The sequence below is a fragment of the Malurus melanocephalus genome, unplaced genomic scaffold (genome assembly GCF_030028575.1).
Source record: "Malurus melanocephalus ecotype Western Australia unplaced genomic scaffold, MMel_1.1 scaffold_177, whole genome shotgun sequence".
Taxonomy (NCBI): Eukaryota; Metazoa; Chordata; class Aves; order Passeriformes; family Maluridae; genus Malurus; species Malurus melanocephalus.
The window spans coordinates 1,036,281-1,053,595 of NW_026623409.1; the positions used below are offsets into that span (position 1 = coordinate 1,036,281).

Sequence of the window (17,315 nt, forward strand, 5' to 3'; positions counted from 1 at the left end):
AGGAGGGCTTGCCATACCTGTCCTTTATAGCAGTTGTATCAAATCAGAGATCAATAAACCAAGAGAGGAACCACCAAGAGAAACCTACTTTTATTGGTTTTCACTTCCCTTGAAATGAAGCAATACACAATACAATCCTGGCTGTGAGCAGTGCAAATGCCATTTAAACCACTAAACTTACATCTCTGCTTTCCAGAACTGTGTAGACATTGTACCATTTATTCCATTAATCCCGTAACCTACAACAGCAGTTTCTGGTCTGAAAGACATCTCTGCAAGGCAGTGGGCATGCTACAGAAAACTAACATCTCTCTAATCCTTCAGGGACTTCCTCCAGCTCCAGGTTGAAAAATGAGTGAATGCTGAACTTGTTCTGTGAACAAGACTGATATACTCTCTGTCAGGTACTTTGCACAGAGCATGGTAGGAGAGACAGAAATTCTGCTCCTGGGGTAAAACTGGTGCTTAGCTAAAACTGCATCAGAACTGTTCAGAAGCTAGCCTAAGAGGAAAAAATAGATGCAGTTAGAAGAGTTATGTCATACATATGGGAATAGAATTCTTTTATACATGAGAATACATTTTTGGGTAGAAGTCAACATAAACAAGAAAAYTGACCTTCACTATTGCGTAAGTAGGACAAGTTTTATTAACGTCAGAGATATTAAAAACAACATTGAAAATTAAACTCTTAATTAACTTTTAATTAAGGAAGAACATTCACAGCACTGAACATCTGCACAATGATTTCCAGAAGAAAAACAAAAACTAAACTCATTCACCAGTTTTCTACCTGCAATAAATCAAATTCATGTGCATTGCACTAAATCTTGAGAAAGACTGATCTTGTTACACTGTCACCTAGAATCAGTGACAGCTTCAAAGGGAAACAGTTGATCTAAGCCCTGAAAAATTAAATAAAATGTGTGTCAATTCACTGTGTTACTAACTTACAACACAGGTGGAATTACAAATCCTGCAGTACTTTATTGATGCTCTTGGCCTCCAGAAGTTGAGGGCAGTGCTGTCCACAAAATAAAACAGCAAGCCTTATGGAATCAATTCCAAATACTAAAAGAATAATACAGTATTCTAATCTATTAATATTCTGGCAAGAACATGCATACACAAATCTGAGTCTTTAAAACCAATTTAGACAAAAATTCTGATCTCAAAGGTATTAATATGGACAGCTACAAAGCTTTCTTATTTTTCATAGACAAATGGATTGTACACAAGCAATTTATAAAAGATACAGGAACATCTTATAAAGCACCAGTWATGACAACTTGTATTATCAATTCCTATTCCCTCAGGAATAGTTTTACAGAAGGAAACTGAAAATTAGGCAAAGAAAAAAAACCCTTATAGAACTACCAGCTTTTGTCTTGCACAGGCTGATCTGTTAGAGTAGGTTTTAAATTTATTTAATTTAAATATAAATGCACATGGTGGGCTCCACCCCCAACCAAGCAAATATAAATAGCATTTAATTCACTGTCCAATCTCTATATGTTTCTGTAACTATTCAGAGAACAAACTGTTCTTATGCCAAACTTAAGAAATCAGAATACCAGGAAAATAACTTCTACAATGTGACTTCAGTAAAAAACCTTGAATTATAAATAGAACCGTGTTATATATCATCTCTCAAATGAATCAGGATTAAGGGGAGGAAAAAAAAATAATATTGAAAGGTAAAATGCAGCCCTGGAAATTACCCAGCAATTGCCACAGTTCCCAGATATATGGCAGGGRTCCAACCTAAACATAGCAATGTTACCCATAACTTAGGGACAAGTGATTTGGAAACACATCTTTTCCAGGACACTAAGGATACTCTAATATTAATTTTGTTTAATGGTGGATTTCCATTTTTCATTTAGAAGATACACTCCAACAACTGAAATAGCAAACCCAGTTTATTTTCTTTTCTTCCTGAAATTCACCTTATTTCTTCCAGTAGGGAGGGAGTGCAAGAAATGCACATGGGTTCCTTTTTTATTTGTTTAGCAGCATACTGAATAAAGGTGCCAATGTTCTTATAGAATCTGGTGTAATGATATGGTAGTATACTGAAAAGTCTTCAGCAAAGAAATTAATGTTTATTTAGGATTCCCACCCCTAAGGAAACTCCTGCAAGACATTGCTAAAAAGATTACAGTAAGCAGGGAAAAAAAGCACATACTATCTTAAATAAACTGCACCTAATAATATTAAAGAAAAAAATATATTCAAACCCCATAGCCCTCTGCAGGAGGGTCATAAAAAGAAAGGAAAAAGGTTACTAAAGTATTTACAAAATTTGTTTTCACACAGAAATTGAAGTATTACTGTGTTTTCCATCTTGGCTTTGAAAGCCATTAAGTGAAATTAATTATTCACATGTTTTGTTCTTTTTCCTCCAAAYACAAGATGGATCTTGTCTTGTTACCTCAGCATTATTGGATGCAAAGCTACCCCTTTACAAAAGTAAATATTTCAGAATACCACCTTGTAGATTTTATCCTCTTGTCAAGAAAAAACTAATGTTATTTCAAAAGGTTAATCTTTCAGTGAGCCTCCTGCTGCTCTTAAGGCATCTAACACGAACTCAAAACATATCAGAAGTTTCTGCAGCTTTTTAAACATTTAAGGTCAAATAYTTTAATCTTCTCTTTAAAACTCTGGTTTTAGAGAGCGTCAAATAGACAGTGTGAGAACAGCAAGGATCTGCATAACTTGCTTTTTCTTTTCTACTTCCACTTACCGTAAGGAACCAAGGAGGGAAGTCCAGTTGAAACCACAAGCCTCCACAAAACTTTCAACAGAAAATGAGAACTAGCTCCAGAAAGTCCTTCAGTCATGCGAAAAGCAAATAACAGAGAAGAAACTAAGAACAAGGAAGCTGGCTTTGCAAGGTTTTGGAAAGTCGTGACAAGAARCCTATTTTCTAAGATAAAAGAGAACAAGTAGATGAAGACTGAACTTCTGAAACTCAAATATCATTAAAAAAGAACTGCAGGCCCATGAGTCAAACTTGGAGAGAATTACAAAGAGCCTTTCAGGGAAGTGTATCCTGCCTACTGTCAAGGCTGTCAAAGCTGTTCTGTACCACAGGGGCAAATGAGAGTATATCACGAACTCTTGGTCTTTTAAATAGGATTCAGTAGCCCAGCCAGAAAGCTTTGGGCCAGTGGCACGTACAATTGCAGTGATGAGCCATGGTTCACCTGCGGGCTGTAGAAGCTGGAGCCCCCGGGCGGCGGAGCACCTGGAGGGGAGCGGCCGCCGGGACGAGGCTCCGCCTGAGCTGTCCAGGGCGCGGGTGCTGAACAGGTTCTGCCCGGGGAGGCACTCGCCTGGGGCGATGGCTTCTGCTTTCCTTGGCTTCCGCAGAGCGGGTATTAGCCCCGAACAATTTATCCTTGATTACCAGACTTTTTTAATCCCGTTATTAAGTGCAGTTAGCCAAATACCACAAGAATGACACAAACGTGAGGTCTGTCTTCTGCAGCCGGGCCAGAATCAAGTCCTTTTAAGTTTTTACCCTCAGCATTAGGCCAAGATTCATGGCTGAAAGGCACAAAGATGAAAATTTCAGTTTGTGTACCAGGATGATGACGTAWATGCAAGTGTAAGAAAAACCCTGAAACTCCCATGTATTTATAAAGCACTAGTGCCAATTTGTATAAACAATTACAATGGCACTTTCATCCGTGTTATGGAAACGTTTTTTTATAGCCCGAACAGCTGCTTTTAGTTTTAAAGAATAATTGCTGCTGGCTTTCTTGTTTATACAAGAAGCAGTGGCTTCAAGTTTACTAGTTAACACAAACAGAAACACTAGATAACTCTCTACACAAGGCTGTTTTCAATGAATTCTCTTATCAGTCTATCCCTCTGAATCTGGCTAGGCACGCAGCCACTGACAGAAACAAACAACTCAAGTTTAAAAGACAGTTACTTTATTGTTAAATATTGTCTTCTTYATCACCACCCTAGTCCTTTGTCAGACACATCTAGAAAATTAGAGCTTTTTACAAGCCTAATTCAAAGTAAGCTATTATAAAAATTGAGASATACTAAGTGTAATAAATGTCTTTTCAAGTTACATTTCAAGGCTATATGCATCATTGAAATTGTAACTAATAGCTAGCAAGAGTCAAGTACAATTAGAAAGGAAAGAAAGAACCCTTCATGATTGTAATAAAAAAAGAGCTACCCGTCAATAAAAATGCATCAATTGCAAATTTTTGCATTCAAAACTGGAAATCAGTTGCAAAACAGAAAGAGTAATTTGCTTATTAGGAATTTTTCCAATGGTAAAATTAGTTGTCAAAATAAAATACCAGAGAAATTAGACTGCTTTCCATCAAGAAATGAAGAAAGAATAAACATCATCTGTTCGGAATGGGCTAAACCCAACTGATCCCACATTTCAGTGCTGGTAAGAACCATAAGGTCTCTTCATGTTCTATGAACATCAGAGAGACTTACTTTTGTGCACACATCACTTGTTAGAATTTAATCTGTGTACAAGACCTTTTGCATAAAGTTGTGGRGGAAAAGTCCTTCTATGCAGAAAAACCTAAATATAATAATGAAACTGTTTTTAAATGATTAATTATTTTCCAATAATTCCTTTCTCTGGAAAGGAATACACTGAGAAAGGGAAACACAATGTGTTAGTATTGCATACAACAAAGTATTTAAGTATTGCATACAGAAGACTGAAATAGCTGACAAAGTCTCTTTCCTCTATACTTACCTCTCTGTGTACAAGTACTTGTGGTGATATTTGTGATCCTCAGTTAGAGGGTTCAATTGCCATAACATTCACTGACTTTTAGGGTTAGGAAAGCACCATTAAAATTTGCTTACAATTTATGAGTTTCTGCAGAGTGCTACAAATCCAACCATTTAGAAGCGTGAATACTGAGATTGCAGAAAGAGCTCCTTCCYCTCCAGCAGAGCAAGAAATCCCCGTCAGTTATAGATGACAATTCCTGACAAATGGGATTATGCCCTTCAAGGTAGATTTGTGAGCAAACCAAAAGTTCTGCACAAGCAAGACTCACCGACTGGAGTAAAGCTGTCCTCATAGTGCTTTAGCTGTACCAATAGCTTAAAAACATTGTACCTAGTACATTTATCATCATTGCCTGAAGAAGCACAAGGCTAAATATAGAGACAAACTACAGTACGAAAAATACAAGAAAAATAAGGTCCTGTCTTGAGGCTTTTCTTTCTTTCCTATTTCTATATAAAATTTCACATGTCTGAAATCAAATTACAAGTGTGTAATTCTGTAAATTTACAAATCCTTAAGGCATAAACAGAAAACCAATAGGATTAGAATTTAATATGTTGACATTTAAGTTCCAGGCTATAGGATCTTTTGCTAGATATACAGCCTATTTTCATGGTTAGCTCTTTGAGAGAACAAGTTCAATCACTTTTGACTCATATGTGCTTCAAAACACTGCTAACAAAAAGCAAAATTTACATCACAATTTTCAAGTTTGGGGAAATGCAAGTTGGAAAAACTGGAATTCAAAAAAAATACCTATGAATAGATACCCTAAAATAAATAATTTAATCAAAATGGCCTCTTCTCTTTGWTACAGAGCTAATTATCTATTTCAGTATGTTTTTCTTCAGTATTATTCCTCCAATAATACTGCTGATATACAATTGCTAGATAAAATTAGGATATTAAAGTTAAAATCCAAATTATATATAATATCAAAAATTTTGTCTTTCAAGTTAAAAACAAACAACAAAAAAAAAACCAACAACAACAAAAAAAAAAMCCCAAAAAACAAGGCCTAAACTCAAATGCTGATTTTCTTTTTAAATGCAAGTATTTTTAAAATCCAGCTAGGTCWGTGTTTCTGCATATTTATTTCTCTTTTCAATAGCACTACAATTATTAATAAAGGTATTCCAAGTAAGATGACTCATCCACAGTAAAAGGGCAAGGAAAAGGAAGAAAAAAGGTGAGGCTCTCAATAAGTGACACAAATATGAGCTTTAGTGTCACAGGACCATAATTTTAAGAGATTAGAAAACAACTGTATCAGAACTCATATCCATACATCCTGATTCCCTCAAAGCAACAACATCACTATTCCATGCAGACCTTTCCTTCTCTCTTRCTAACAAACCTGGCATCCTTTCCAGGTGATATCTTTTGAGGTTAACATTTCCTGGGATGCTTATGTTTTTCACTCACTTTAATTCTCACCTTTGTGGGCAGTATTGGACCAGCAACATGTTGAATACAAATATTTGTTTTTAAACATATTTCAAAGAACGCTTGCACACTACAGCTAACAAACCTATAGGCTGCCATGGGACACAGCTATCTAATTGCCCAGAGATAGCACAAATCCATGATGGAACAATGAAGAAAAATAGGAATCCCTAGAGGTGCCTCTTATAACCATTTTTTTGCAGCACTTTGGGAAATAAAGAGGTTTTAACTAGCTGTAGTTTTGACCACTGGCTACATAATTCTTTTAAAAACTTGTTCAGTATTTGACTTTTTAAACTTGTTTGTTCGTGCATTGGAGCAAAAGATTTCTAGGACCTCTGCTGTAATCTTTGCTTTTAGAATAGTAAGAATTAATTTCAATAATTTCATTCAACTCTTGGCAAAAATTATATTCTGAACAGTCTTTATCAATGCTACGTATGACTTGCCTTATATTTGTTGTAACAGACATGGCAGTCTTTCTCTGCAACTTGTTTATGYATGGCTAGCGAATCCCTCAAAGAGAGTCAACACTAGCCAGAAGTTAAAAACTGGAATACTTTTGACAACCGCTCCATGGCCTCAGATTCCATGACTGCATAAATCTGCGTKGATAGAAACAATCTCAATACTGCTGTCAGTCCAAGCAGTCTTCAGAGAGCTTAATTCTAGCTTACTTTTTATACACTAGATTTCCCCAACATATAAAACAGTTYAATGTCAAGAAATTACATCATCCACGCTTAAAATGCTTTCAAACATTTCTTCTAAATAAAACTTTAAAGCAAAACGTACAATGAGTAAATACACGTAAAAAGTTGGTTGCCTGCACACGTGTAGAAAGAAGTCAAATATACCAGCCCAGCCCACTAGAAGGAACTTTTGCCCTCCAGCTCCAAACGTGTTCATCATTTCCTTTGACTTCATCAGCTGAACACAACTGTGTGCTTTATGACTGGAGCGGTGAAGTGGAGACACAAAGAGAATAACCTGGGTGGAACACATCATCTGTCCCCCCACCTTGCACAATGTAAAACACATTATTTGCATCACCTGTCTTATTCTTTTGTTTGCAGAAAAACTAGTCCCATGTTTCCAAGGAACACGTCATCTGTCCCCCCCTTGCACAATGTAAAACACATTATTTGCATTAGCTTTCTTATTTTGTTTGCAGCAAAACTAGTCCCATATTTCCAAGGAACATTTCCTCCACTCCCTAGCTTTTAGCTGTCACTGGATCTCGATCTTATCAAGTGCATGAAAACCAGTTTATTTTGGTACATGGCTTATTATGCTAGCAATGGAATCTGTATTTCCTCCAAACCAGAAGCTATTTCAGTACTGTATTTTATTCCAATAGTATTTTCAGCACTTCAGTTTTTCACATCCATGGTTATGAAGAAGCTCAGTGCCGTGTCTTTGAAAATGTTATCACTTACAAAACACACAAATTCACAGATACAGCACACTGGGATATAAACTAATCCAACAGCTGAGCTGTAGCAAACATAMATTACTCTCCAGTTAATTTTAATTGTATTTCGGTCCTTAAGAAGCAAGGCAATGCCTGCACATTTGTCATCTGGTATCTAAATATTAGATATCTTGTATGCAAATGTTAGGACAGCTGAATTAGATATTCAAAGAGTGTTTCTTTGATAGCACACAGTCCTTTTGCATATGTGAATTTCATGCTGTTTTCATTCATGTGCTCCTCTAGTAGAACATTTCCCTTCAGCTAGCAGTAGCTTTATTGCACAGGTGGACTAGTTATTTTATTTTTTTACATAGCACTTTAAAAATATAGAAGTAGTTTTACAATTATATTCTATTATTTTGGAGCTGCAATTTATTCATAGATTGCTAGAGCTTTATCAAAAAATCAGGTCGTCTTTGCTCTGCCTCAGACACCAATCTACTTGTCATTCATTGAGTAATGCTCCCAATATAAAAATAAAACAAGTATCTATCCAAACTAATCTGATTACCTCTAACAACCAAACCAACATGGCTAAGGGAGTGGGACAAAACCCAAAACTCAAACACTCAAAGAAGCTCTAATTTACAATTGAAGCTGAAACATCACAACATTGAAAAATCAGAAGGAAAGTTGCATAGTTAACCCTGTATTTGGGCACTTCACACCTGAAGTCAGGTAGTCATACCACCTATGAGAAAACTTCATCACAATCAGCTCTGAAGATGAATCATGATTTTCCAGTGTAAGAYGGTATAGGAGCCCTGGGCCACTCATACACATGCAAACTATGCCTTCCAATATTCAAAACACAGGCGTGTGATGTTAAACTCATTCTTCCCAAAGGACAACACCATACACAAGAAAATGGAGAGTAAATTCTCAAGTCTGRCATCTTAGGCTACTTTATGCATCCTTGCTGATGCAAAAGACAGTGAGATGAAAGATAACTGCCTGGTAGTGAAAGAAATGCAGTTAAATGACCACAGAGAACCACATTTTACTACTGTCACTGCTCTTTATATTCTGGAGATTGTTCACCTTTATCTCTCTGAAATTTGCTCTGATTTATTTGGTAGGGCCACAGCATTTATTCAAGAGAAGCAAGGCTTTTTCCCCAAACTGGAACTTTAATCCATATTCACACTGAAGAATAAAGGAGGAGTGATGTTCTTCATTCTACAGTAAGAAGAACTAATGACAGCTGCAGGATATCAGGATTCAAAAGTAACATGATTTTCAGGGAACTATCCAAGATTCTTGACAGGATGACAATCTACTTTGTAAGTTTTCTGAAAGACTATCACCAGACTGGTCCAGATTTCACTACAGAAAAAAAACGAAGATTCTCAAAATATTGCTTGGATGTTCGGGCGATGTGCAGAAAGCACCTCTGAGCAGACTTTTCTTTTGTGCACATGGAAAACTTCACTTCTGTTAGTGGATGGTATGACAGTTTTTATTTTAGCAATACAGAACAACTGCATTTAKGTTACACTCAGCACAATTCAGCAAGAACGCATCCTTCAATTTTGTGCCATATTGAACACTCTAAGAAAAATGCATTATATTTTAATAAGACATGGGATCCTCCCCTTTTTGCATTGAGTTCTGTAAGTGCCTTAACTATATTTCAATGCAAGAAATTGTATATACACCTATACTTTAGGAAAAGAAAATCCAGGAGTTCTAACTAAATTTCTTTTTTTTTTTTTTCCCAGAGAATAGCCTTTATGCAATATGCTAGTACTGACATAAGAAAGACAGTAATTTACTAGAAATGACAGTATTCCAGATGCTTAAGCAACCTCTCATATCTAGAAAGTCCRCCTTCAACTTTTAAAACCATAATGAAAATGCAGTATAAATCAATCTGACATAAGGACTAATTAAGAGAGCCCAACTAGGAAGTGTTTTGGAATACCACTAGTTTTAAAAGCCATTTACAGTGAAAATGTTACTAAATAATTGCTTTATATGACRCTTTGTATGGAAAACCAAACAAATCGTAACAGCTTGTTTCTCCTTGCCATTATTCTTAGGTGAATTTATTATAAGTTACCAGAAGACACGCAAAGTGCATGCCAGATGAGAACTCTGTATTTATAGCACACTAAGTCAGTCAGCAAACASAAGCTACTAAAAATATCCCCGATGGTATGCAGCACACCCACCCTTTGGGGACTGTGCACAGGCTGTGGTGGTCTGATTTTGAGACAGAGCAGACTARCAAGAAAACATCCAGCTAGGTCAGCTCCTAAAGACAACTGAGTGTGATGGAATCTCACACAACACTTGGTATTCTGTTTGGCAAGCAGTCAGACACCCCAAGCCCTATGAGATTTTCCTGCGTGCTTCCTGATCTCTCCAGGTCAATACTATTCAATTTCCATGCAGAAAATAGAAGCATGTCCTGAGTGAAAGGGAGAACCAGCCTCATTCTTTCTATGGCTTACCCTCCCAATTTTTGCAAGCACCAGGAATTGGATGCCTACCAAGCAACAGAGGTCAAAGAGCTCTGGATGCACACTGAGATATCCTCATGRAAGTCACAATGATTGTTCATAAAGGAAAGATGGTCTAGGAAAYGTAGGCACTTGTTTAGGGAATATCTATCCCGATAGTAGACAAAAAAACCCATTCTCCTAGATGCTTAAAACATGCAGTTCTGATTTTAATCAGGTTGYTGTGGTTTTATACAATTAATTTTCTTTTGATTGGAAAGATGCATGTCTTCAAAGATGCTCCAAAATAGAAACTCAGAGCACTCAAAGATTTCTCACTTTCTTTTCATGGGTTAAAYATCTGCAAGAACAACATGCTCCATTACCCCAGTAAATTAACACAATGTGTAGAAATGACCATACACCACCTCTGAAACTAATTAAGCCATTAATAGGCAATAGATACGCCCATTAATGAAAATAATATAAAATTAGTTGCATGCAAATAGCATGGAAAACCTACCCAAAAATCTTCACATTATTCAAAACTTCAAAGTTTCCTGCAGTGCTAAGAGAACAAATCAAGACCATTCACATTATGAAGTTTTCCATGAGCAGCTGGCAAGAACAGGGGAGGAGAACTTACCMAAACAGATGGGTAGACAAAGTGTTTTAAAAATAGTTTTGAATTTCTAGCAGTGACAAAAGGCTTTCTTTATGAGACAAAGAAATTACTTGGGAGGTTGTTGGAGACCAGTCTGCAATTATGTGACTGAACATGAGGAGAGACACACTGTCAGAGTATCAGGGTTGCATAGGTATTCAGAAGATATTTAATAAGAGRAAGGCCTTTGTTTGAACTGGCAAGGCAAAGTTTCAATCAGGTATTATCACCACCTTGATAGCCAAAAGAAATATTTATATACGCCATTACAATCAGGCTGTTTCCTTCTCTTCAAATGGTTAACTGTTTACATTTCTCCCACGAATGCAGTGCTGCCATTTTTTATTATTTGGTTTCTCCTAACCCCATTTGTTTATCAGGCAGGAAGAGGGGCACAAAAAAAAAAAAAAAAAAAAAAAAAAAAAAAAAAAAAAAAAAAAAAAAAAAAAAAAAAAAGGCCCTTCAGCAAATGTAGCCCTTCAAAGATCTTCTATCACTCACCTCAGTCTTTGTTTCACTCCCCAAGCTACTCATCATAAGAGAGATGGGTCTCCAACTGAAGGAAATGAAAGATGATTCCCAGGGGCTTCATGRGCACCACCAGAAGACTGAACTGTTTTTCTTTTAGCTCACTTTGTCCGAACACTAACATGAGGGACTAAAAGCATTCTCTTGACCTGCTAGAGCAGGTGGCTGGTGGCGTTGGATCCTTTGTTACTTTTTGTTACTTTGTCCCCTCCTCAGGAGGGTTTACACCTTTGCTGCCAAACCAGGAACTGTATGTTGCCCACTACACGCATGCAGAACAGAGAAGCCCAACTAAACACCAGAACAGAGAGACCCTGCAAAGGGACTGGATTCCTCACACCCATCAGTCAGAACAGACCTTCTGAAGCTCATTATYAATAGCTTATCCTTCGACTGCTCTCCCAGCACAATGGATTTTTCAATTTGTGTTTTGATTATGGGGATGCTAACCCTTATCTTCAGAGACTGCAAAAATTACTCTTCTCTGTCACTTTGGAGTCAACTTATTGGTATAACTGAACATGTCTATCCTTTCCCCATTAGCCCAACTCTGTGTTTGCGAAGTTATGTCTGTATGTATGTATTTCTCTCAGATTTTCAGAAAGGTCTCCATTTCAACCTTCTTCTACAATCAGCGTGATATTCAAGAGCTTGATAGACTTCAGCCAGCCTCTCATTTTTCCAAAGTGGATAAACATGGATACTACTGCCTTTCACTGGCACAAACAAGTGAATAGAAACAAGTCAAAACATCCAAGYAGAGACAGTTCCTTCACTTTCACTGTTCTGCACTTTCTAAGACCTATCAACTGCAACAGCAAAACTATCTGAAAAGGCATGTGGAAKTGGGTTTTTTGTGTTCACAAGGGCAAATATCAACCACCAAAAAGGCAGAATTTTTTATGGGGAAGCTATAGCTTTTAGTATTCTAAATCTTTACACTCTTCCCTYATTCTGAATGGTTAGGAAGTAATTTAGAGAAATACATATTGTATCAAAGATTCAAAGATTGTATCAAGCCTTTATCAAACATAAAAAAAAAAAAATGCAACTGCCACGAAAAGATAGTATGTCTAGAAGTACAAAGGCATACAGGCTGAAACTACAATAGCAAGTTTCACTGCTTCTGACATGATTCACACAGACAGGATATCCCAACAGTCCTGCTGCAAGGCACAYTTCTCAACACTTCTCTCAATTCAGGGGGCAAAGACCTCAGAGCTACCCCTCTGGCTGGCAAAATGGGAGCAGCATTAAGTCTGACGTGTTTCAGAGTTTCATGATTTCTCAGAGCAGTAGTACTTGTGTCATACTGGAAGAGAAGGGCAAGGACATGACCCAAAGGCAATTATATTCCCAAAAMAATAGGTGTGAGAAAGATGAAGAGAACCTCAAAAAGATATCCATACAGCTAAATAGATCTGATGGGAAACAAAACAAGATGTGGACTAGGCAGTTTGAGAGACATCTAAAAAACTTTTCTGAGAATTCACATCATTCTTCTACYGTTATCTGCTTCCCACAATACAACTAGGAATTCAGGTTATAACCTGAGGCTTTCATAAACTTTCTTTTATAGAATGAAGAATTCATTCATTACTTCTACCAGCTTATTACAAACAGATGCTACCATAATATACCTATAAGGTTCTACCATACTATGTTCTGTACATTCAGTAGCTGGTAATAAATCCTGCACTGTAACATAATTCATAAAAAAAGTCTGATCATTATTTGGCTTAAGAAGAACGTAACAAACTTCCTTCTCCTAATAAAGTTGAACAGATGCCACTTAATCTCCAAATCATTACTCCAAATCTTGACATAGGCCTGACAGCTGTCAACAGCTGTATCTGACAACATTATATACCTTAAAATCTGTCTATAAATACATCATATAAAATTGTATATGACCATATACAGCACAAATTGAGATTCTGCACAATACTTGTACAGTCTCTGCTCAATCATGTGAAACAAAAAACTGATGTGAAGATTTTAAGAACTCAATATGTTTGAGTTTCTGCTATCTTCAGTTGAATTTTTATATATTATTCCCTATGAGACTCTTAATGACAAAAAAAAACCTAATAAGAGTTTAAAGGGATTATTGTTGCCTTTTAGCAACATTCCCAAACTTGAACACCAGAAGGATACTTACACTAGGTGTTTTYGCCAAGAATTCTCCCAGTTATGACCACCCAGAAACAGGAACATAAACAYGAAGAGGGTTCTGAGGAGTTGTCAACACTTTAAGTGATGGAAGTAACACATCAACATTTACYCAAAGCAAAGAGCATACCCAAAAGCCCATTTTTAGCTGAACCAATTACACCACTGACAAAAACAAGCTATATTGTAACTACAGTAGCAGCTTTGCTGCAGTGCTGATGAATATGTAATATYACAAACACAGTGGAAAAACTAATGTGAATCTGGCCTCGTGGTCCTCAGAGCCAACTCTTCTACTCATAACAGAAAGTAAGAATATTTACTTTGGGGCTGGAAGAGAGGGGAAGTCCCATTCACTGAGGAACAGAGTGGGGAAACTACTGGTCAAAATTCCTGATAAGCATTATCACCTCAAAGGAAGCTGGAACTTGGCAGTGTTGCAAGAAAGCTCTTGAATATCACGCACAGGTTTGGTCTCTGCATCTGGGAGTGCCGTAAGATCTTATGGAATTTGGGTCTCACTCTACTTAATGCCCTAAGMCTACTTCAGGCATGCTCACAGCACAAAGTTAAACACGCAAATATTCTTTTTTTTGTGAGACCAAGGCCCTGATTATGGAGTGAACTGAACTCCCCCTGAGATGAGACAAAGCTACATAGCAGTGCTTACTCTACTATATGTTTCTCATAAAAGTGCCTTAGCCTGAGGTCASATAGGAACACGAGACCTTCACAGCCAGGAGAGGCTGTTAGTACTACAGTCCCTACTAAAGGAACATAGGCAATAACTGAACATACTTGCCAATACATTAACATGGGTTTTTATATTCTCATTCAAATGGTATATTAACAAGCTTAGTATAGATTTAAGCATGTTACATCAGAGGGTTAATGTTTATACATTACTTCAGCTCGCAAAACAGCTCAGTAAAAGTGACAATAGAATATAATTCACTAATGGCAAATTAATTACAGTAATTTAACAAATGCAACACCCACGTGTCACTGACTGAYGAAGCCAAGCAAGTATGCCTAAAAACATAAATAGCTGGAGATTCAGTTAACTTACAGAAGTTACTCTTATTCTTCCTTTTTATTTTAATTTTTGCAGAATTGCTATGCTAATCCTCACAATTAATTTTGGCAGTTTTCAGAATAAAAATMAACAATTCAGCTAATTTGCAAGTTACAAAACAAGGGAGGGGACTTCAAGCATGCTTAAGATACACAAGATAAATGCCAGACACCACACCTAAACAAGCTTGAGCTAGTTACCATCAGGACAAAAACAATGCTTCAAGTTATTTTTCAGAATACTGATGCTATTAATGTGTGATCTGCAGTTGGGCTACTTTCCCCAAGCATGTAGTTATTACAATGAATCAAGAAAACATGAAGCATGCAATTAGAGAAGGATGGCAACATTGAATGGGATGTGGAGTAATGTACCACAAACATCGCAGAATATTTAAATTGAAAGAAAGAATAATACTTCAAGTGAGGCCTTCTTCACAGGTGTTGCAGTATTATGATTAAGCAGTTATTCATCCTGCTAAGATACACTGTCCTTATGTGGTCACAAGACAGTCATGAATTTATTTGCTTCTTCATTAAAAATCTTACTTAGTGTATCTTGAAACTTGTTACTTATACTCCTAACATATAGCAGTCCTTATTTATTAGTGAGTAGATGAAGAGAGTGTACCCCTCCTGGCACTTCTCCTGCACTGGTRAAAGCAATAAGCTTTGCATCATTCYGAGGACAAAATACAGTGTAGCACAGCAATTAAAAAATTATTACATGCCAYAGAAAAGTAAGATCAAATTCAGAGTTATTCTGAAGAGACCTTCCTGCGTCTGAATACGGCTTCCTAGGTTATTGATCCTCATCACTTAATTTACATTTAATCCACTCCCTCCGGACACCAAGGCAAGTTGGAATACAATGTTTAAGCAAAGAGGGGAAAAAAGTTTCACCTTCGAGCAACAGTTGCCTGCATATTCTAGTGATTCCCTTGCGCTTAGCACGGCCTGTACAATAACACTCCACGATAGCACATCCTTTCATCACTAAAAGCAACACATGCACCCTCTTCCCCCTCAAGCTACTTCGATGGTGTGATGAACATCCTTGCAACAAAGCACTCCTGTTGAGCAGCTTGGTACTATGACAATAGTCATGTTTTCTTTCTTAGGGGAAAATATTCTTTTATTATAATWGGGTTTGACAGCTTCCTGTTAAATGTTCAACCACTGGGATGAGGCAGTTTCAGATATAGGAAGTAACAGCTATGCTGTCTTGAGGTCAACACACCAGAGGCAGCAGGCCATGTGACAGAAACCTCGTGTACCCTGCGAGGGTCAGGCTGCAGACAGCTCTGCCTTGGCTAAAAACTGGGTGAATTACAGAAAACAAGAAAGCCAACTTGCTACCAACAGTATTCACAAATGGATTAACAAGAATACAAAATGTATAAGTTTTACATTAGCCTCTTCGTCCTCCCCCCCCAAAAAAAAAAAAAAAAAAAAAAAAGCTTTAGGGTATTAACAAAGGCCAAAATACACATACACATAAATATATGTGTGTGGATATACATGTATATTATATATATTAAAATTATCAATTGAATATATCCATTAAAAAATAAAGTTCTGCATTGTTTGACCTAAATGAACAACCCTCAGAATAATCAGTACTTAAAGAAGTCAGCAACTTCTAAAGCATCTGGCAACTAACAAGATGATTTTTAACTTTTAGGTAAAAAACACAGGCAGTAAAATGCTCGTCCTATACAGCCCAATTTACCTCGGCATCGCAAGAGAGACAAAAAAACCTACAATTCGCTCCACGTTCAATGTGCTTCTCAAAGGGCCTCAGCTTCCTGGTTATTTTAGARTTTAGCCGAGTGTTCCTCCTGCCTCAAGAGCACATGTGCCCATCCTCAAGGCTACAGCGTACCAGTGCTGCAAGCCTGTACTACAGCGGCACGGACAGCCATCCGATTCTACTCATCTCTTGGAGCGGGAATAAACAAAGAAACTTACTTTAACTTCTGTTTTTGTGTACCGACTCTCTGTACMGAGAACTCAGAAAGAGGAACAAGCATCAGCCATACATTAATCAGTGCCTAAAGAGGGGCTTGGTCCGATTTTAGAATAAACGGCGGAGACACATGATCCAATTAAATTCTAATTATGTAAGTAGTAGGCAAGAGTATTTACACAGGCACTGATTACAGCTATTAGAGTCTAAAGTCGCCAGCCGGAGAGGCTCCGCTTCCTCCCCGCCGCCGGGCTCGTTTCATTTTTAACCTCCCCTTTCACGGTTCTCCCTACAGACAATAGGAGATGCCGGCCCGAGAGCCCAGTCTCCAAACCCGGACGCCAGCCTGGAGGAGCCGCCGCTCATCCCGGAGTGATGATTCATTACCCGTCCCACCTCGGAGGAAGGGAAAAACCCCCTCACACACCCCGTCCCACCGCCCGCAACCCCGGCCCCGCAGCGCCGGGAGARGCAGCGAAACCCTCCCGCCCCGCCAATGCCCCTTACCTCCGAACAGGTGCGGCGAGAGGTGCGCGGGCAGCGAGCCGATCACTAGCCGGGGCCCGCCGGAGGAGCTGCCGCCGCYGCCGCCCCCCGCGGGCCGCTCCCGGCCGCCCTCCTCCGGGGTGCTGCTGACCGAGTCCTGCGAGCCGTAGGGGCCGCTGCTGTGGGGGATGTTGAAGGCGGACTGCGCCGCCCGGGCCCCGGAGGCGGTGGCCCCCCCCAGGGACCTGCTCCGGGTTGCCGAT

At 38.2% G+C, this 17,315-nt stretch overlaps 1 protein-coding gene across 1 annotated transcript in view; it reads right to left on the minus strand.

The window, feature by feature from the left end:
* Window positions 1–17,315, minus strand: part of ZNRF2 (zinc and ring finger 2) — a 59,304-nt gene that overhangs the window by 41,066 nt on the left and 923 nt on the right. Inside the window, exon 2 of the mRNA XM_057372726.1 lies at window positions 17,074–17,310. Coding sequence (XP_057228709.1) covers window positions 17,074–17,310 — 237 coding nt within the window. The remainder of the gene's footprint in view (window positions 1–17,073; window positions 17,311–17,315) is intronic.